This window comes from Capricornis sumatraensis, chromosome 5 (assembly GCF_032405125.1).
Source record: "Capricornis sumatraensis isolate serow.1 chromosome 5, serow.2, whole genome shotgun sequence".
Classification (NCBI taxonomy): Eukaryota; Metazoa; Chordata; class Mammalia; order Artiodactyla; family Bovidae; genus Capricornis; species Capricornis sumatraensis.
The window spans coordinates 29,940,253-29,961,702 of record NC_091073.1 but is presented as its reverse complement, the minus strand read 5'-3'; the positions used below and the strand labels follow the sequence as shown (position 1 = coordinate 29,961,702).

The 21,450-nt window shown below is 38.5% G+C and overlaps 1 protein-coding gene across 1 annotated transcript in view; it reads right to left on the bottom strand.

Moving 5' to 3' along the window:
* BZW2 (basic leucine zipper and W2 domains 2) overlaps nt 1-21,450 on the bottom strand; it is a 63,250-nt gene that overhangs the window by 7,366 nt on the left and 34,434 nt on the right. Inside the window, exons 5-10 of the mRNA XM_068972712.1 lie at nt 20,564-20,629; nt 16,236-16,371; nt 12,897-13,006; nt 6,579-6,749; nt 3,898-4,044; nt 2,460-2,598 (exon numbers count right to left, since the gene is read on the bottom strand). Coding sequence (XP_068828813.1) covers nt 2,460-2,598; nt 3,898-4,044; nt 6,579-6,749; nt 12,897-13,006; nt 16,236-16,371; nt 20,564-20,629 — 769 coding nt within the window. The remainder of the gene's footprint in view (nt 1-2,459; nt 2,599-3,897; nt 4,045-6,578; nt 6,750-12,896; nt 13,007-16,235; nt 16,372-20,563; nt 20,630-21,450) is intronic.

Genomic DNA, 21,450 nt, shown 5'->3' with positions numbered 1-21,450 from the left:
ATTTCACTTCACTAAGGCTGGACCCACTGAAATCAGTGGGGAATCTGTTTTAACAAGCTCCCCAGGTGATTCACACACACACAGGCACTGGAAAAGGAGTGCTTTAACAAACATAGTCCTCAAGTCTTCCTAGACATATGAAATACAGGACAAGAACATCCAAATCCATATGAAGACAAACAAAATATATGTCTACTGGTGCACAAGTGTTTGCTGAATGAATTAAGGCCAAGGTAAAAACTACTATGAAAATGAAGGTAAACACAGTAACTCTCTTAACAGTCATAAAGAACAAACATTCTTCAGGGATTCCATGTTCTCAAGAGAAAAAAATGCAATTATTTTATTCAGAAGAACAGCCTATATATATAATTTTGTGGAAAACTGCAGTTACTTAGAAAATGATATTCAGTTTTAACTTCTCAGTAAAATATAGTTTAGGTTTCTATTTGCAAGTTTCCTGATTTCATTTCCAAAAACAGCTAGGCCAGAATAAAACTGATGCTGATAACATAACATCAGCATCAGTTATGGGGAGGGAGGTGGGAGGGGGGTTCATGTTTGGGAACGCATAAAAAGAAAAAAAAAAAAAAACTGATGCTGACACTTATCTTCCTGTGTTCCCTTGGGTCTGCTCATACTCACCACAGACTTTACTAACTGAAACAATTATTTAAAAGCTGACCACCTAGTTAACCTACGGTGTAAGGAACAGCTAATGCCTCTTCTTTGTACTTCTGGGTGCCCATTTCTTGGATATAATTCCAGGCCACTGTTCCTTAGAGTTGGGGGCTAAAGCATAGGAAATAACTCAAAGCCGCCAGTTTTGCTAGCTGTTAGTAGTTGTTATAAAAAGTATAATGGGGAAGGATGCTGACATTCATTAATAGTTAAAAAGAGAAATCTGAAGAGTAGGATGTTAATAGTTAATATGCCATCTAAATGCCTTTACTGATTAAAAAGTAGTTTGTCTTGGCCACTGGGTACCACAGGTATGTTTGCCATAGGACCTGCAGGTCTGGTTCTGATGGGTTACCTAGCATTAAGACATTGCTGTCTCATGACCTGGGGTACCATGCAAGCCCTAGTTTTAGGACGTTGCTATCTCACAACCATATCCAAGTGAGCCTAATACAGACCTGGCCAAAAAAAACCCACCAAAACCAAAAACACCTTTTACTGAACTTCAAATGGGACTCTGCAGTCATCACAGTCTCCCACTGACACAAAAAACTGTGCCGAATACCTTAGTGCTGAGAAAGCAAAAATATCACCCACACACTTATGGGCAAGAAGAATGCATTTGAAGAATCTGGATAGCCAATTAAAACTCCGTGAAATGCTATCACGCATTTTTTTCCAAATAGCTAGCAACCGATAACGTAAAATTTTTACATTCCAAACTGTCATTCAAAATAGACGAATTTAAGAACGCATCAAAAAGAAAAGAAACATTTGACTGGTATTCATTTATGTGTTTGTTGTGTGCGTGTCTGTTAGTCGCTCAGTCGTGTCTGACTCTTTGTGATGCCGTGGACTGTAGCCTGCCAGGCTCCTCTATCCCTGGAATTTTCCAGGCAAGAAAACTGCAGTGGGTTGCCATTCCCTTCTCCATGGGATCTACCGGACCCAGGGATTGAACCAGGGTTTCCTGCACAGCAGGCGGATTCTTTGCCATCTGAGCCACCAGGGAAGTCCATTAATTTATACTTTAGTTTTCTTCTATGTTATGCCATTTAAGATAGCAGTAATTTCTAATAAACATTTCATCATGTTCAAAATGTATCATTGTTTAAATGCTCCTTCCCCTCTCCTCATAAAACTAACTACAAAGCTAGACCAAAGAACAGTCTAGGATCATTTTTTAAAAATATACTATAGGTATAGAGATTGAGATCAGTTAAAACCCTAGAGCATTCATTTTTTAATAAACTGGCAGTACCAGTTGTCATGGCAACCTAAACCTTATAAACATAATGAACAGACAGTAAATGTGAAAATCTAAAAATAGTCATTTCCTGGGCAAATAGGAGACTGGGTGAGCCAAACAACTAAAACACAAAGTTTAAAGCTAATTTAGAGCCAGCTTGATGGTATCTGAAAGGCCTGAACATGCTTCTGGTGATCCTTACAATTCAAACACAGACCTTCTTTTTAGCAATTACAGTCTTTTTCACCATCCTCCCTCCCCACCTTCCGAAATTATAAGTTCATCACCAGTCTTCTAGCCATTTCCATCAGTGAGAAGTGCACAGGGGCCTAATCAGACTGGGACCTGGGGCCACAGGCATTTATGGGTTTTGTATGAATACCCCCTCTCTCTACATAATATGGCTGCCTCACTAAAACTCAGAGATGAGCAGAAACCCATGTTCCCCTCTGCATCACCTCTTACTCTGGCCCAGAAAGAGCTTCAACAAAACATGGAAGCATAGTGGCAGAACGACACAGATACATACCTTTGTAAAAGAGAACCACAATCTTCTGAAAGGCTTTCATGAAATGGATGTTGTCATAGCAGTATTCCTGAACCTTCTGCAGGAGGATCAGCTCTGACTGGCCTTGGGAGCTGAACACAGCCAGGAGTGGAGCATATTGCTGGAAGAGGAGCGGGGAGGAAGACCGTTCACTTTTGTGGGAGGTATAGGGCTGATGCCACTTGAAGCACAAGCGGTCACCTGGAGATGTGCTTAGAAAACTTCCACTTTGAGGATTATCTTATTATAATATTGTGTCCAACAAAAATGAATTTTCTACCCCTGCACCATATCAGATTTCTCTCATTGCACCTGCTAAGAGAGACCAAATAGGAACTCCTGGCTCTGTCAAGAGACAACTGCTATGCTATGTGTTCGTCTAATGGATATTGTGAAAATGAGGCAGAGTATCCTAAGTTCTGAAGGTTTCCAGGCCTGCTGTGATTCTTCCACTCCTGGCTCTGCCACTGGAAGAGTAGAGGTCGCTTCCCAGATCCCCTCACAAAACATCTTTATGGTTTTGTTCATATTGCTCCTTCTGTCTTAAATGACCTTGGCTTCTAGTTCTTGATGTGTGTGTGTGTCTCTCAGTCCTGTCTGACTCTTTGTGATCCTACTGATTGTAGCCCGCCGGGCTCCTCTGTCCATAGAATTCTCCAGGCAAGAATACTGAAGTGGGTTGCCACTCTCTTCTCCAGAGGATATTCCCAAACCAGGGATCAAACCCAGGTCTCCCACACTGCAGGCAGATTCTTTACCATCTGAGCCATCAGGGAAGCCCCTAGTCGTTGATGTTTGGCTATTATTTTGTCTAAGAGTTACTGAGCCCAACACAAACTCCTCCTTCGATCCTTCCCTGCATAGGCTACTCACTGCTCTGTTCTCCTAAATATTGAAGAGTTATCTGATTTACATCCTACCGAGTTTATACTATGTAGGTGTCCGCTTCCCAATTCAACTGTAAACTCTGAAGGCAGGTTCTAAGTCTTCTACATTTCTTAACAGTTTTACAGGAAGAGGATGATGAAAGCAAACACATATGTATCCCCCTACAAAAATATACAATTTATACAATCAGTTGATTTCTTCTACCACTCACTTTTCAAATTCTAACGTCAACTTGTAGCTGACTCCTTAGGAATTTTTGTCAGGTAGAAGGAAAACTAACAGACTATATTTCTCTTTAATACTGAATATATGACTATTCCGTGGATTTTCTGATGTTTTTAATAAGAACTTACCCTCAGTGATTTCACATGCTCTTACATCTCAAACATTTTAGGTGGTGGCATATTTGAAAGGAAAAACATTAGGAAATATATATGGACTGAACCTGGGACACTATGATTAGAACCCGTCTGTCACACGGTTAAAGCTGCAGCTGGCCTGCAGCCAAGACAGCCTGGCTGGAACCCTGTACCTTCAGGTGTTTGAGGGCCTGCTCCGCCACGAGTTCCTCCTTCTTGTTCCATTCCACAGCGTTCATTATACAGGTCCACAGAAGTCCAATCACTGCTGTTTCTGGAAGATCATTCCTTTTCATTTCTTCCTTAACATAGAGAACCACCTACATTTCACAAAGATAGGAGTCAAAAGAAGAACAGGCAGGTGGGGAGACCCCCCCTCTCTGTGCTTAGTGAAAGGTTTGGGGCAGACAAACACGCTGCTAGTCCCTCCCTTCCTGGCACATGCTCTCAAGTTCCAAGGCAGAGGAGAACACAATGATTTGTTCTCAGAGCAGATTTATTTTTAGTTCCTAAATTAATAGGCTTAGCTCTGGCCAGGAGCTGCTGGGTAATAGAAAATAACAGCGAATCTTGGTTTCTCAGAGTTAGTCTTTTACAGGCAGGACCCCTGTTGAGTTCAGCAGGGCAAGGATTATTTAAGCCAGTCTGACTTTCTGGGGTTTGAAGACAGCAACAGAGCTGTGAATGTCTACTTCCAATCCTCAACTTAAAACCTCTTGATGAAAAGTGTCTTGGGTTGGTATGAGGCACTCACTACAATTTTTTCTTTAATTATAACTTGTGAATATCCTCATGCCTCATGTAAATAAATTGTAAAGTGCAAAGACTTCTTTTAGATGGTATATATCAATGTAGCAACACTCAGCAGGCTATTTTCCCTTCAGAATTACTTTTAAATGTGCAAATGTATCCTACAAACCTGATCATATGGAATAAATTTTGCCTAACAGTGTATTTTATATTAAACTTGTTTGCAAAAATCTTTCCCCTTTTGAAATAAAATCCCAAGTAGAGTTGAGGACTTCAGTACACGCATGTATGCTAAGTCGCTCAGTCCTATCCAACTCTTTGCGAACCCATGGACTGTAGCCCACCAGGCTTCTCTGTCCATGGGGATTCTACAGGCAAGAATACTGCAGTGAGTTGCCATTTCCTTTTCCACGGGATCTTCCTGACCCAGGGATTGAACTTGCATCTCTTAAGTCTCCTGCCTTGGCAGATGAATTCTTTACCACTACCGCCACCTGGAGGGCTTAAAAAGTAATTAAAAACCATAATGCATCTTGCTGCAGCTGCTGCTGCTAAGTCACTTCAGTTGTGTCTGACTCTGTGCAACCCCATAGACGGCGGCCCACCAGGCTTCACCAACCCTGGGATTCTCCAGGCAAGAACACTGGAGTGGATTGCCATTTCCTTCTCCAATGCATGAAAGGGAAAAGTGAAAGTGAAGTTGCTCAGTCGTGTCTGACTCTTAGCGACCCCATGGACTGCAGTCTACCAGGCTTCTCCGTCCATGGGATTTTCCAAGCAAGAGTACTGGAGTGGGGTACCATTGTCTTCTCCGATAATGCATCTTAATGTACCACTTTGTGAGCTTCCCTGGTGGCTCAGACGGTAAAGCATCTGCCTGCCATGCGGGAGACCTGGGTTCGATTCCTGGGTCGGAAGGTCCCCTGGAGAAGGAAATGGCAATCCATTCCAGCACTCTTGCCTGGAAAGTCCCATGGACAGCAGAGCCTGATAGGCTACAGTCCAAGGGGTCACAAAGAGTCGGACACGACTGAGTGACTTCACTTTCACTTTTGTGAGCAGTAAACCTACTTTTCTCCCTTCCTTTTTAAAATGAAAGTATACTGTTTTCTTTCCTGACAGCCTGGATTGCAGCGGGGAAAGCAGCTTTCAAGAAAAGAAGGAATGGAGGAGTCCCAGACCTCCAGCTGACAGGGAAACGCTGCAAAGAAATGTGACATCTCTTCCTGGAAGTATCACAGTGTTCGTTATAGTTGGCTTTTTTTCACCATGGAAAATCATGTTCAAGATTTTTGCTTGGATAAAGGTTACTGAATATATTGCTGACCTTAATCCTATGAGACTTAGGACCAACACCTCCACCTGCTGGCCAGAATCCATCTTGAAATCTCAAATTTTAAATCATACATGGTACCTTGCAAGGCTCTAGGCAAGCAGGGTGGTGAGGATTTGGGACTTGAGAGTTAAGTGGCAAAAGGAAAGGACTTTTAATGCAACTTTTGAATTATCACATAAAAGTTTTTTTAAAGTTCAAATGGAAAGTTTTCTTCAGGCATGACTTAAAAAAAAAAAAGATATAGTCATAGCCACAAGAACTATAGCTATACAAAAAATACAGCATTTACATTATGCAGCTACCCAGTTACTGTGAGTGGAAGCCAGCAAGTCACTGGTCCAAGTGGTCTTTATCCATGACGTGAATGCAAAACCACCCCCTTTCTGTCTTAAAATCGAAATCTATATACATTAAGCTAATACTTAACCATATTATATAATTTGCAGTAAAATGGGAAAAAATCACCTTAAACTGAGGTATAACGCTAGTGGATAGCAGCGGACAGTGAATCTATTAGGCAGATGAAATATTTTGACAACCATAGCAACCTGGTAAATAAGTCATTTGTATGGAAATAATCATTATTTTCTGGAATATCCTGGAGGATGTTTTTGATATTGAGCTCATCTATATGGTATGAAAAGGACCTCAAGTTCATAGCAATGAACAAAGGGCAGTCTCCTTTAAGGGAGGGAAAGTTTGTACCGCACAATCTAGGATACGCCCCTCGCGCGTGGTTTTGCAGTGAAGTGAGCCCATGGGCCTCACCTCCTTGATCGGGCATTCCTGAGAAAGACGCTCCTGGAGTTCCTTCTGCAGCTCCTTCCTGGTGCCCAGGGACTGCTGGACTCGGAGGAAGTCGGAGAGCTCCTTCAGACCTGCGTCCGTGAAGTATTTAGCGAAATGATCCACACTCTGTCTGTTAACTGGGAAGAGTTCCTGAGAGAGAAAAGACAAGAGACTGACACACAATAAGCCATTCACATTCTGCAAGCATAAAGAACATTTTCATATTAAAGTAGCACTTGGACTATCTCACGAAGAAAAGAGTAAGGGTTGATTTTTGAAAAGAATACATCTCAAGGTATATTTCTTGAGCACTTGCTAAGACACCTTTCAAAATTAGGCAATTTGACAAAGAATAAAAAAAGTAGTTTCACTCATTTGGAACCACTATTTACTTTTTCTTTTACTTTAATTGAAGTATAGCATATGCAAAAACAGAGCCAGGTTTGCTAAACTAAGTATAAATAAGGTGATAAATGAGTAAGGCTGGGATTATTTTAAAGAGATAAGAAAAATGGAAATTATCAATCATACTGTTTCCTTAACTATGAGTTAATAGACAAAAACCAGTTTTAGTAATGCTGAAATGATTTGAGATACTATTTAAAAAAAAATATTGACTATTATCATCTCATAGACCTCGATTCACATTCTGAGAAAATGCTGCTATTAGTCTAAAATAGCTCAGAGCTACAGGGAATTTTTGCTGTATCTCTTAATGATGGTGGCTCTAAATTAAGTTCATGGTGAGATCTAATCTAAACCTGTCCTACCAACTCTTCAATTCATTACATAATTCTTTTGGAAATTTTTAAAACGCGCAGTACACCATGGCTGCTCTTACATTTTTACCTCATTTCCATTTCACCTTATACAGCTTGGCAGGGGCTTAGGAACACTTAGTCATGTTCTAATCCTGTGTGACTCCCAGCACTCAACTAAGAAAGCAAGGCAGTTTTCAAAGCTCTCACATTTTTCAGACTGCTGAAGAGTCTACAAAATAGATCCAAACTTTCATGATGGCTAGATTTGCATATATATATTGGCTAATGGCTATATGGGCTTCAAAAAAAATCTCTGAAGAAAGATCTGTAACGAATTTGCCAAAGAAATGCAAAAAAGCAAAACGACTGTCTGGGGAGGCCTTACAAATACCTGTGAAAAGAAGAGAAGAGAAAAGCAAAGGAGAAAAGGAAAGATATAAGCATCTGAATGCAGAGTTCCAAAGAATAGCAAAAAGAGATAAGAAAGCCTTCCTCAGCGATCAATGCAAAGAAATAGAGGGAAACAACAGAATGGGAAAGACTAGAGATTTCTTCAAGAAAATTAGAGATACCAAGGGAACATTTCATGCAAAGATGGGCTCGATTAAGGACAGAAATGGTATGGACCTAACAGAAGCAGAAGATATTAAGAGGTGGCAAGAATACACAGAAGAACTGTATAAAAAAGATCTTCACGATGTACAAAAAAGATAATCACGATGGTGTGATCACTCACCTAGAACCAGACATCCTGGAATGTGAAGTCAAGTGGGCCTTAGAAAGCATCACTATGAACAAAGCTAGTGGAGGTAATGGAATTTCAGTTGAGCTATTTCAAATCCTCAAAGATGATGCTGTGAAAGTGCTGCACTCAATATGCCAGCAAATTTGGAAAACTCAGCAGTGGCCACAGGACTGGAAAAGGTCAGTTTTCATTCCAATCCCAAAGCAAGGCAATGCCAAAGAATGTTCAAACTACCACACAATTGTACTCATCTCACACGCTAGTAAAGTCATGCTCAAAATTCTCCAAGCCAGGCTTCAGCAGTATGCGAACCATGAACTTCCAGATGTTCAAGCTGGTTTTAGAAAAGGCAGAGGAACCAGAGATCAAATTGCCAACATTCGCTGGATCATCAAAAAAGCAAGAGAGTTCCAGAAAAACATCTATTTCTGCTTTATTGACTATGCCAAAGCCTTTGACTGTGTGGATCACAATAAACTGTGGAAAATTCTGAAAGAGAAGGGAATACCAGATCACCTGACCTGCCTGTTGAGAAACCTATATGCAGGTCAGGAAGCAACAGTTAGAAGTGGACATGGAACAACAGACTGGTTCCAAATAGAAAAAGGAGTACGTCAAGGCTGTATATTGTCATCCTGCTTATTTAACTTATATGCAGAGTCCATTATGAGAAACATTGGGCTGGAAGAAGCACAAGCTGGAATCAAGATCACCGGGAGAAATATCAATAACCTCAGATATGCAGATGACACCACCCTTATGGCAGAAAGTGAAGAGGAACTAAAAAGCCTCCTGGTGAAAGTGGAGAGTGAAAAAGTTGGCTTAAAGCTCAACATTCAGAAAACGAAGATCATGGCATCTGGTCCCATCACTTCATTGGAAATAGATGGGCAAACAGTGGAAATAGTGTCAGACTTTATTTTTTGGGATCTAAAATCACTGCAGATGGTGATTACAGCCATGAAATTAAAAGAGGCTTACTCCTTGGAAGGAAAGTTATGACCAACCTAGATAGCATATTCAAAAGCAGAGACATTACTTTGCCGACTAAGGTCTGTCTAGTCAAGGCTATGGTTTTTCCAGTAGTCATGTATGGATGTGAGAATTGGTCTGTGAAGAAAGCTGAATGCTGAAGAATTGATGCTTTTGAACTGTGGTGTTGGAGAAGACTCTTGAGAGTCCCTTGGACTGCAAAGAGATCCAACCAGTTCATTCTAAAGGAAATCAGTCCTGGGTGTTCTTTGGAAGGAATGATGCTAAAGCTGAAACTCCAGTACTTTGGCCACCTCATGAGAAGAGTTGACTCATTGGAAAAGACCCTGATGCTGGGAGGGATTGGGGCAGGAGGAGAAGGAGATGACAGAGGATGAGATGGCTGGATGGCATCACCGACTCGATGGACATGAGTTTGAGTGAACTCCAGGAGTTGGTGATGGACAGGGAGGCCTGGTGTGCTGTGATTCATGGGGTCGAAAAGAGTTGGACACGACTGAGCGAATGAATTGAACTGAACTGATAGGTACGTAGCCAGATGACTTTTGTCATGATTCAAAATTCAATATTCTGTGTGCCATCATCCCGTAACCTGCCTTGAGTTGAGTCATGAGTTTCAAAATATCACAACAGAGTTGGTGGGAGCAGCATTAAAACATACGTTCACGTTAAACAAACATTTCAAAACTGACTGAATTTCTGTCATTGATATTTGTCAAGAGGTCTTCTAAATTTGTTGGGGGCAAGGAACTAATTTAATTTTTAGTTTCTTCTATGAATTTAGATATGAAGTATTTTGGTAATAACTGTATACAATAGAAGTTTTACAGAAAAATAAACTGAACGTCAACAAGGTTAAACAACTAATTAGGCAGCTAGAAATTTAAGGACATGGCTGCATGACTCCAAAGTCAATAATTATTTGTGCCAGCATTCTGTATTCAATTTAGGAAGAATGTGACTGCAAAGTCTGATTGCAAGTTACGTTCAGAGTAATACATCATCAAAGTGATTTTTTAATTTACTTTTATGAACTATAACCATAGTCCTTATGAATGACACGTAATATCTTAAAAATTACTATTCAGAGCTGATCTCTACATTTCTGCTCCTACTAAATTCTCTCTTTTGCTGTTCCCAACATGCCATGCCTCAAAGGCTTTGCCTGAAATACTCTTCCTGGATTTATCTAGATAGTTAGCTTCCTCACACACGTCACCTTATGAGAGGCCTTGGCACACCACACAGGGATACCTCACCGTTTGCCTACTTGGTTTTCCTCTCCAAGCACTTTTTACTTTTTATTATACTACACATTCAAATTAATTATTCAGTTTATTGCCTGTTCCCCTGCAATAAACTATAAGCCCCAGAAAGACAAAGGTTGCTTGTTTGACTTTCTTCAATAGCTTCAGCTCAATGTCTTGATCACTGTTCCCTTTTCCAGTGATGGGAGAATGATGTCTCCCATCTCCTCTCTTCTAGGAGTTGCTATATATTTTTCTTGCTTCTGTATTACAGAAGTAGGTAATTGCTAAATTTTGAGAATATGCTATTTTTCCCCCAAATGTGCTAATCCAGAGGGAATTTTGTTAAACAGCTTAGTGAAACAAAAATTTCCTCCTAGATGGTGGAACTCTAGCTCCTCATTCATTTGTAAGTCAGCAAACAGCATGCAGGTATGGTCTCAGACATAGCCACCCTGTCCTCATGGAGTTTCTGGTAGAAACTGCTACCTAAGCTTTTCATGCTCAAAATATACTAGACAAAGAAACCTAGTAAAAACACTTAAATGATATGTTTTTCAAAAAGGAAATACATGAAACATTTTTTTAAATGAAGTAACCTAATCAAGTTAACCAAGCTGTGATTACTGGTGTCTTTAAGGAACCATACTTCAAGTTAGAAGAGCAAAGCGTTCTCAAAAGTTTAATATGGGAAAGAAAGGTTCACTCTTACCCTCAACCCACACTCACATACAGTGCCTTGTAAAACACCTGATAATAAGCATAAAATTGTAAGGATGAATGAATAAAAAATAAATTCCTATTCAAAAAAATAAAATGGATAACCAACAAGGACCTATTTGTATTGCACATGGAACGCTGCTCAGTGTTATGTGGCAGCTTGAATGGGAGGGAAGTTTGGGAGAGAATGGATACATGTATTGTATGGCTTAGCTCTTTTGCTGTCCACCCTAAATATCACAACAGTGTTAATTAGCTATATCTCAATACAAAGTAAAAGTTTAAAAAAGAGAAATAACCGAGTCTTCTGTGTTAAGTAGTAATCAACTATATCTTTTTTCCTAATAATTCACCCAGCTATCCTTTAAACAAGTGTTCAGTGAAGTTCCTCCTTGTTGATCTGTCTTCACAGGTGGAGAAGTAGCTCATGAGTAGATTAAATCTTCCTACCCCACTGGCAGGCTTCTCACTGACTACTTCTGGCCAAAAAAGGTGAGAGTCTACAACACCAGAAGGGCTCACTTCGGTGTCCTATATTCCTGTCCTCTGACATGAGGACAGAATGGCTCTGGTCGGAGCTGTTCCTTCACCATGGGTCCCAGAAAGAAAGGGCATGTAGATCTCAGTGGGCCTTGCTGAGCTAAGATACAGCTACTCCACAGACTCAGGGACGAGAATACACTCCTTCATATGAACCTCCACCGACATCACCAATCTATTCACTTGTCTTCAGTGACTTCCAGACACCCTACATTGCTACAGAGTAGGTGCCACAAAGGCAGGAAACTTTTCTATCCTGTCTCTACTGACTCTACAACTTCTAGGCTGGAGCCTGGCACAAAGCAGACACTTAATAAATACACACTAAAATGAAAAGTATTGTCAGTGGCAAAAATCAACAAGAATCTAGAGTTAAATTTTTCTTCTTTATCAAATTCTAAAGACTTCCAAGAGAGCTATTTTGAGGTAAATTGCAAAAGATAAAGGGATTTTAAGTCACTGAAAATCCAAGAGTTTACAATGAGCCAGATTTAGACTTATCCCATGGATCAATACCCTTGCACAGACACACTGGAAGAGAAAACAGATAAGAAACTAGGTAAAGAGAACATGGCAAGCATGTCTTTTAACTTTAGACTTTGTCCTAAAATTGTAAAGGCAGTTTCACTTGGAGCTATCTCTATCACAGCTGTGGCTTCTAGCACAAAGAAATTATAGGGGCAGATAGAAATTATGAGAGCAAATATTTTTCTTGATTTTCTTTGAAAAATACAAAGATATAGATGTAAAAATATAATCAAGCAATCATGATGATGGAAGTTTCAAATTAACTACAATTAACTTGTTCACTTTCATAGGTATCTAAGCATTTCTAAGGAATCTTGGTATAAATAAGGAATCTTGTTTAAACTTTTATCTTGTTAACAAACTAACCTGTATTTGAGATCAGTGTTATTCAACTATGACTCAAGATACCCATAAATGTCTAATTAGGTGAGATCAATGTGACCTCAAATTTCATATTAAAACTTTAAATTTCTACAGTTATTAGCTGCATCAGAGGTAATTCTGATAAATTTTTTCACTATGTCAACAAACTTCCAAATTTGAAAGTCTCCACATTCCTTGTGACTCTTTAATTTTATCATTCCATTTACTTATGCAACGAAGATTAAACTGGAATTAGTTTCTATCTTACAATAATACAGAAATGAAAGGAACCATGTTCCAGTTCGACATAGACTTGGGCATTTGCGTATTACATTGCACACACTGAGAGAGCCACGGCAGATGCATGAAACATATAACCCTTTGCCCAAACAGCACTTACAAGCAGCCTTTTATCTAAGTTGGCTTTTCTCAAAGAGGAGGTAACAGAGTTGGCATCTTTTTCTGCCATCCATGCTTTAAAAAGCTTGACGGCAAATGAGGCCGCAATGCCTGTTAAAAATAAAAGAGAGAGAGTAAACCTTTTATAAGAAAAACTGCTTGTGATAATGCGTAAGGCAACATTCCCCATTAGGTGCCCTGAAATGACTAAATAACTTAGAGACTTGATTTGGTACAAATTAAAAATGGAAAGCTCTCTAGGCTATTCATTACTCAAAAGAGAATATTTTCATGAGAAGTAAAAATAGAAGTTACAGTACTTTTCAAACTTGGACTCCCGAATTCCAACCTGTTTTAACTGTAAGTTTATTTTTACCATGGTCAAAATCATATTCAAAGCCAAGGATGTTATAGTGTTTTGCCTCTATTTCACTCTGTGGTTCACCAATATTCCATGTTTATAACAGTTATCCTAAGGTACAACAAATAAATCATGAGCCATACAACTGAAATGTCAACATGTCAACTAATCTGTTGATAAATGATGCCAGTGAAAGAACATTAACAGTGACAGGTATAAATAAATAAAGTTATAGATGAACATGCATCATTTACTTTACAGTTTTACTTCTTGTAAAAAGCATTTTAAAATATTCATGAGTTAAGCTATAAAAATGTCAGTTCTGTTTTCAGCTGAAATCTTTTCTGGATACTTTTAAAGAGATTTTAAAAATTGCTATGTTAATCAGGAATCCACTCAATTACATACTCATTTATAACAAGATTTATTTCTAAATATAAGTAATCAGATAACTAATAGACAGCTTTTCTGTGAACCCAAAATGTCTAAATTAATGTTGCATTTATTTCATGAAAATTTAAGGAGTAGTTGATACATTAAACTGATTTTTCTGAGTTGAAGGCTTCACTATTGGTGATGGTTTAAACAGTCTCTAGTCCCCTTTCCAAAGAGAATTCCCATCTTACTGAGGCCAGGTGACTTCTAATTAGTCTAAGCCCTGGCACCACCCTACTTCTGCAATGATTAATAATGGGGGAAAAATTCGAGTCCTGAATGATATTGCTTTCACTCTGAAGTCTGTTTGACTTTTACATATATTGTTACATAAGAAATAAATGCCCTTAAATGGGAATAAATTAGGAATTATAGGATTAACACATACACACTACTATATATAAAATAGATAACCAACAAGGACCTACTGTATGGCACAGGGAACTATACTCAATATTTTGTAATAACCTATAAGGGAAAAGCATCTGAAAAAGAATATATATCTGAATCACTTTGCTATACACCTGAAACTAACAACATTGTAAATCAAATGTTTCAATTAAAAAAATGTTTAAAAAAAAAGAAAGAAAGAAAGAAAGAAATGCCCTGACGGAAATTTATGTCCTGTCTTCCAGTTACTTGCAGGTAAACAAGGTCAACTAATAGAGACACCAGCTTTACCCAATGTTTTTCTTTTGAATAGCAGAGAAACTAAGCCCCTCCAGCCTCAAACTAAGACAATAAACATGAGCTAGAGAATTTTATGTTGTCAACTTGTTGACCTGGATTTTTAATATTATCATTACTTCATAGTCAATATAAAATTTAATATAAACTTATGTAATTAAAACATTTTAAAAGGATCTTGTAACCCTCATTGTAAGTAAGAGAAGTAAAGTATGCCTGAAACTAGGAGTCTAAAAAAAAATCAGGCTCAAACCTATCACTGTGCATTAAAAGTGGCCCCTAGTGGAAGGACTGGAGAAACTTTGTACTTGAGATTCTGCTGAGTGGATGATTCCCCTTAGCCATTTGTTGGGTGGGAAGTTGGGGAAAAGGTATAATTTCATAACCCTTTCCTATTTGGGAAAGAGTTTAAGACTTTAGTTTCTAAAGATGGTAGAGTATAAGGAAGAACCATGTGATAGGGGCACTATGTCACTTCTGTTGCAAAGGTGTTCTTTCCTACCCCTCCTAACATTTGACCATAAAAAATTTCAAGAAGAACTTCTTACAGAAGAAGTGAACAAACTGAAAAGTAAATACTCATGTACTCACCATCTTGATTCTGCAGCAGTTAATATTTTGCTGTATTTGCTCTATCACGTTTGTCCATTTATCTTTCTAATAATTTAATTTTAAATACATTTCAAAAGAAACTGCATACACCATTTAAGTTTTTAATATAACCAGAAAGAATTATTTTCTGTTATAAATGCTAGGGATAAATCTGATGTAATTAACATTTACTGTTTACATTTTCTCTTTTTCTCCTAGTATAAAATGGCTAGTACCATAAATAAAACATGAAGGATCATGAATTCTCTTCAGGAAAACATTTTAAAGTGCTATAATATTTTAACAATATATTAATAACAATTAGAGAATCTAAAACTATAGAGAATCTCTAAATAATGTGATTTGACTCTTGATTTACTATTCTTTTCTCAGTTATAAAAAATTATAACTCATTTCACTGCAGCCATGAATGAGGCTGGGACTTCACATCTGTAGGAGTAAAACCCAATTCTAAGAAGAAACAGATGTTTTCACAAAAGCTCTTTTAATCTGTCTTTAAGAAAAAAAATAACTCTTTTGTTTAACTGCATTTAAAACTTGAATATCATTATCCTCCTACAAGAAAAAAAAAGCCCACTTCTGTATTATTCTATAACCAAGTAATTGTATGTATGCCCATCAAACTCTTAATGCCTTAAAATTAAAGCAAAACTCTTAGGCAGCCGTCTGGACTTCTAAAACAGACATAATGAATACTTTAAAAAAATGTGATCAGAACGAACATCTGAGCACAAGATCTTGAGGGGGAACAGTTCAGAAGAATGGCCCAAACCAGTGAAGTAATAGTTTGGGGGGCATTTAGGAAAGTGAAGGCCCATTTTTGGCTGTTCTACTAAATGGAAGCAAGTGTTTTAGGCTGGCATTCTGTTTCTGAGGGCAAAAAAGGCTAAATGTCCCACAAAGCATAAAGAGTCCTGCACAATGAAGCACTGTCCCAGCAAAATATGTCAGTAAGCATCTATGTTGAGAGAAACAGTGTAGAACTGATCAATTTCAGGGTCTTTGACTGAGACTTAAGCCAAAAATTCTGGTTTATTATTATTCTTTAATTGTCTTTCTATAGGTGTGCATATTTTTCTCCTAAATTCCTACAAGAAACACATACAATCCTTATATTGTTTGAACACACACACACAGCCTCTTAGGTGGAGCACGGATGGGCAGCAGAGAACACCAAGAAGAGATACTGGTATGTTTCTTTGGCTTTCTTTTCCCAGCTGACAGGTAAGAAATGAACATACGTACCTTCTTTGACTAAGCTGTCAGTGAAGAGACTGGTGAGGATGGTGGCAGGCAGGGTGCCGCTGCCCAGCAGGATCCCCGACAGCATTGCCAACTTTGTCTGCTCTGTTTCGGAAAAGGCTTTAAGGAAGAGGAGAAGCTGCGGGTCAAACAAAAGAAACCATGTCTATAAAGCAAAGGACTAAAGTAGGAAAATAATAAACGACGCACATGCACGGCTAGATGGCTCACAACTGATGGGTCACGGGTGGCACACTTACTCACTGGAGACACACACTTATGTTCCATGATAAATTGGGTGCTATAGAAAGGGACTTTATCAGCCCCTGTTCCTTTCTCCCAAATTTACTTACAATTTAGCTACAGATAACATGAAATTAAAAGATGCTTACTCCTTGGAAGGAAAGTTATGACCAACCTAGACAGCATATTGAAAAGCAGAGACATTACTTTGCCAACAAAGGTCCGTCTAGTCAAGGCTATGGTTTTCCTGTGGTCATGTATGGATGTGAGAGTTGGACTGTGAAGAAAGCTGAGCACCGAAGAATTGATGCTTTCGAACTGTGGTGCTGGAGAAGACTCTTGAGAGTCCCTTGAACTGCAAGGAGATCCAACCAGTCCATTCTAAAGGAGATCAGTCCTGGGTGTTCTTTGGAAGGAATGATGCTAAAGCTGAAACTCCAGTACTTTGGCCACCTCATGAGAAGAGCTGACTCATTGGAAAAGACCCTGATGCTGGGAGGGATTGGGGGAAGGAGGAGAAGGGGACGACAGAGGATGAGATGGCTGGATGGCATCACCAACTCGATGAATGTGAGTCTGAATGAACTCCAGGAGTTGGTGACGGACAGGGAGGCCTGGTGTGCTGCGATTCATGGGGTCGCAAAGAGTCGGACATGACTGAGAGACTGAACTGAACTGAACTGAACATTCACGGGAAGGAAAAGAGGCATTTGGAGAATAGTGTGAACAGGTCACATAAATAAATTTGACTGTATATGACAAAGAGTAAACATCACCAAGTATCTTCTGAAAGCACTGCTGCCTTTCATGTGTGTTTCATTTCTTTGCATGCTCCCTTAGTGCTGCGCCCCCTCACTACACTCCCATCCCATCATACACCTACCCATTTTCTTTGGGTTATAACAAAAAATAAACAATAATAACAAAACAGAAGTCAATAAGCTGTGACAGCCAGCATATACTTTTTGGAGCCCACAGCATACTTTTTAAAAACAAGACTGGATGAAAAAGGGTTTTCAAGGTTCTTGATGCCTCTTTTTAAAATGGTGCGATTCAAACTAGGTATTTCCTAGATCATCGAGTTTTACCACCAACCGCGCTGATGAGGTAATGGAGGGTATAACATAAAGAAAAGTTACGGGTGGAGAAAAGGCCACTGCTGCGGGTTGGAAAGAACAGTTGTAATGAGAGGGTGACAGTGCTGTCTGGGTCCTTCTGGGTTGCAAGGCTGCCAACATCATATCCCAGCAGTAGAGGAAGTGACAAAGCAGCAGCCCCAGAAAACTTGGAAGGGAACGCAAAGCAAAGGGGCTAAACCCCACTTGCCACCGTGAGTTCTAGGAGTATCCACGCCCTCCTTTTTCCTAACCCTCCTCCACCTAGTGCTTTGACTATATTTGTATTTCATGGCTACTTTTCTCTGTTTCAACAGACTTTAGGCATGTAACTGAGATTCCCCAGGGCCGAAAATCACGACTGGCGCTCTCCAGACTTATTCATTACCCTGCACCGATGGGAAAAAAAAAATCACTGGCATAAATACAGACTTATTAAGTGCTTTATGGCCAATGAAATTCTGTTAGCTCTGTGCAGTGAATAGGGCTATATTAATGTACCATCCCCAACAGTTACAGAATTATTATATTACAGAGAGGTTATGTGACTCTCCAAATATTTATATGATGAGTAAGTGGCAGAACTGGAATCAAACTAGCCCATTTCACTCCCCATTTAAGCCTTTTAAAGTCTCAATGATTTAACAAGACTTTCTAAGCTCACAAGAAAAGAGGGAGTCAAGGAAATTGGTATCAATGGTTAAAGCTCCAGGGTGCAGCAGGAATGAGGTAAGAAAAAAACTGACAAAACTAGATACTTTGTATCAATCTGGCTTTTTTCTCATTGTCAAAATAAGAAAGATTCAAGTAAATAATGAAAAAGAGCCAAGATAAAAATATTAACACTATTTAAGAACATTAATATACTCATATTCACCAAAAACTCAATTATATTTAGCAAAATGGTGCAAAAGTTTTCTTTTCTTAGAATTAATATCCATATTGCTCAATTATACGAATAAGTATTAAAATCAGACGCTACATGTATTGCAGCAGAATTTTCTTTAAAAAATGGATACTCTGAAAAATAAATAATTCTTGAAAGCATATTCATCAAATGAATCAAGTGGAAAGTTTTCAAGGCTCAAATGAACTAGGATAAGAAAAACATGAAGGATATTATTAGGCAAAGAGGAAAGATGTTTATTTGAATGCTTTAATATCATTTTTTGGTAATATCTATCCCTCTATTTTTGGAGAAGGCAATGGCAACCCACTCCAGTACTCTTGCCTGGGAAATCCCATGGTCGGAGGGGCCTGGTAGGCTACAGTCTATGGGGTCTCGAAGAGTCGGACACGACTGAGCGACTTCACTTTCACTTTTCACTTTCATGCATTGGACAAGGAAATGGCAACCCACTCCAGTGTTCTTGCCTGGAGAATCCCAGGGATGGTGGAGCCTGGTAGGCTGAAGTCTATGGGGTCGCACAGAGTTGGACATGACTGATGTGACTTAGCAGCAGCAGCATCCCTCTATTTTAATGACACACTCCTTATTTTCTAAGCATCTAGCCAAATAATGAACCACTTTAATCCATTCAAATGTTTTTCCATGGTAAAAAAAAAAATGTAATACATGCTAATAGAATAAATCTAACATAGAATAATATAAAAATGTGAGTAATCTCCTCTTTAATCCTATTTCCTTAGAATAAACATTATTAGCAGTTTGAGATGTGTCCTTTCAGATTCTTAAATGTACTTCTATATGCCTACATTTTATAAATAACTACATGTATACACATGCTTTTATTGAACTATACATTGATAACAGCTCAAAATTGCTGAGTGGAACAGACAGTTTTCTGAACAGTTTATGTGTATATGACTATTAATGAAAGTCTTGATCCTCGCTTTCAACAAAGAAATCTGAGGCACAAAGAAATTAAGTAATTTGCTAAGGTTAAACTTCTGCCAAATGGTTGTTCTTTTACTTAACAATTTATCATAGACATTTCCTCTCATCAATTCATGTGGTTTTGCCTCATGCTTTGACTGCATAGTATCCCACTGTAGAGAGAGACCATGATTTAATGAACCTGTCTCCCACCATGAAAATTTAGGTTACGTCTCAATACTGTGATGAACATCTGTATGCATATATAGTTGCATGTTTTCATGCTGAAGGATTTTTTTTGTATGAAAGTCGAGCCATGAAGAATATAGATTAAAAAAAAAGATTTTGCTGCTTAAGTGTTTGCTTTATATGGAACCATTTTGAACAAAGGGAAGCAAGAGTGGGTAAGCAGCAAAGTAGACATTGCAAAGTAACAAAGTTGACGTTTTGTTTATTCCCTTGGTTTATAATTTGGGCAGATATCTAAAATCAGAAATGATGGCAAAGCAGCATGCAAATCTGTAACTGCCATATATAAATAAAAGAGGAGCTACAAATCAGAAAGGAACATACCGCAATTTCTGAAAGGAGGGCTTCTTTAATAAGGTGCTATTGCTTATTTGGCTATTTATTAGAGGTCAATTACTGTGCTAAGTACCTTACAGCTCATAGAATTATCCCTACAACAACCATACATAAAGTCCATACTTTTATTGCAGCTATTTTATAGATGAGAAAAATCAATGAGATTTACACCCAGATACTATTTCACAAGGTATGCTTCTATTTCCTTTGCTAAACGGCATCTTCTAAAATTAAAGAATTTTAGTGATTAATAGCTCCTGCGCTATGCTCTTTCGAAAGCTTTAACTAATTATATATTCTTTAAAAATATTCCTTTGAACAAAGCATGCTGGCTCACATTAAACATGAAGGAAAAATTCTAGGCTAATCATGTATTTCTTTCTACAGCTATTAGCTAATGATCTATCATACTCATTTCTTCACTCAACAAGCATTTATTAAAAGCTTAAAGAGGTCTGTGGTGCTCTGGACTACCACTATAAAAGCAAAATTTTCATCCCTCTTCGTGTCATCATTTTAGCAAACAGAGTATATTACATCTGAATTCTTACCTTTTTCATTTCATCCTCAAATGCTTTTTCCAAATACTTATATCTCCTGATGAGTTTGTTGAAGACCTACACATAAAAGAAACCAGTCAATATTATGTAAACAATTTTAAAACACAAACTCACCTCAACTACACAGGTCTACACTAATAAACACATGTAGTTAAACATTCTCCTACTGTGATATGAGAACCACAAACATTTCAAAAGAGTTATTATGACCTGGGGGATAAAACAGGATCAAAATGCACGTAGGAAAAAAACAAATCCATTTGAGAATATAATAGGTGAGAAAACAAAAATGACTTTGATGAAAATAAAATGAATAAATATAATTTTAAAACTGTGTGACACAGAGATGGAAAATATTAATAACTGAAACAAAGGGGATTACAGATATAATCACTGAGATACATGATGGGAGGAGATCAGTGTTTAGGGGAGATTATACTCCAGGTGAATACAAACATGATTTCAGCAGATAAGCAATAAAGACTACTGGCCCCCACAATCCAGTTAGAATTCTCAAGCAGGATTTCCAAGTGTGTCAGTGGAATCCTGGGCTGTTTTTTAAAGAGGAATGATGTTTGTTATGGACCGAACATCTGTGTTCCTCCTAAATTCATACATTGAGGCCCTACCCCTAAAGCAACTCTAACCTCTGGGCTCTAATGCCTGATCTGAGGTAGAGCTAATGCAAAGGTAATAGAAATAAAGTGCACAATAAATGTGGTCCACTTGAACCATTCTTTTCCTAATAGGCTGCTTGTCCTTTTTTTCTTGGCTTACAGTTCTTTATTTAATCTGTATATAAATCCTTTATCGGAGAAGGCAATGGCAACCCATTCCAGTACTCTTGCCTGGGAAATCCCATGGATGGAGGAGCCCGG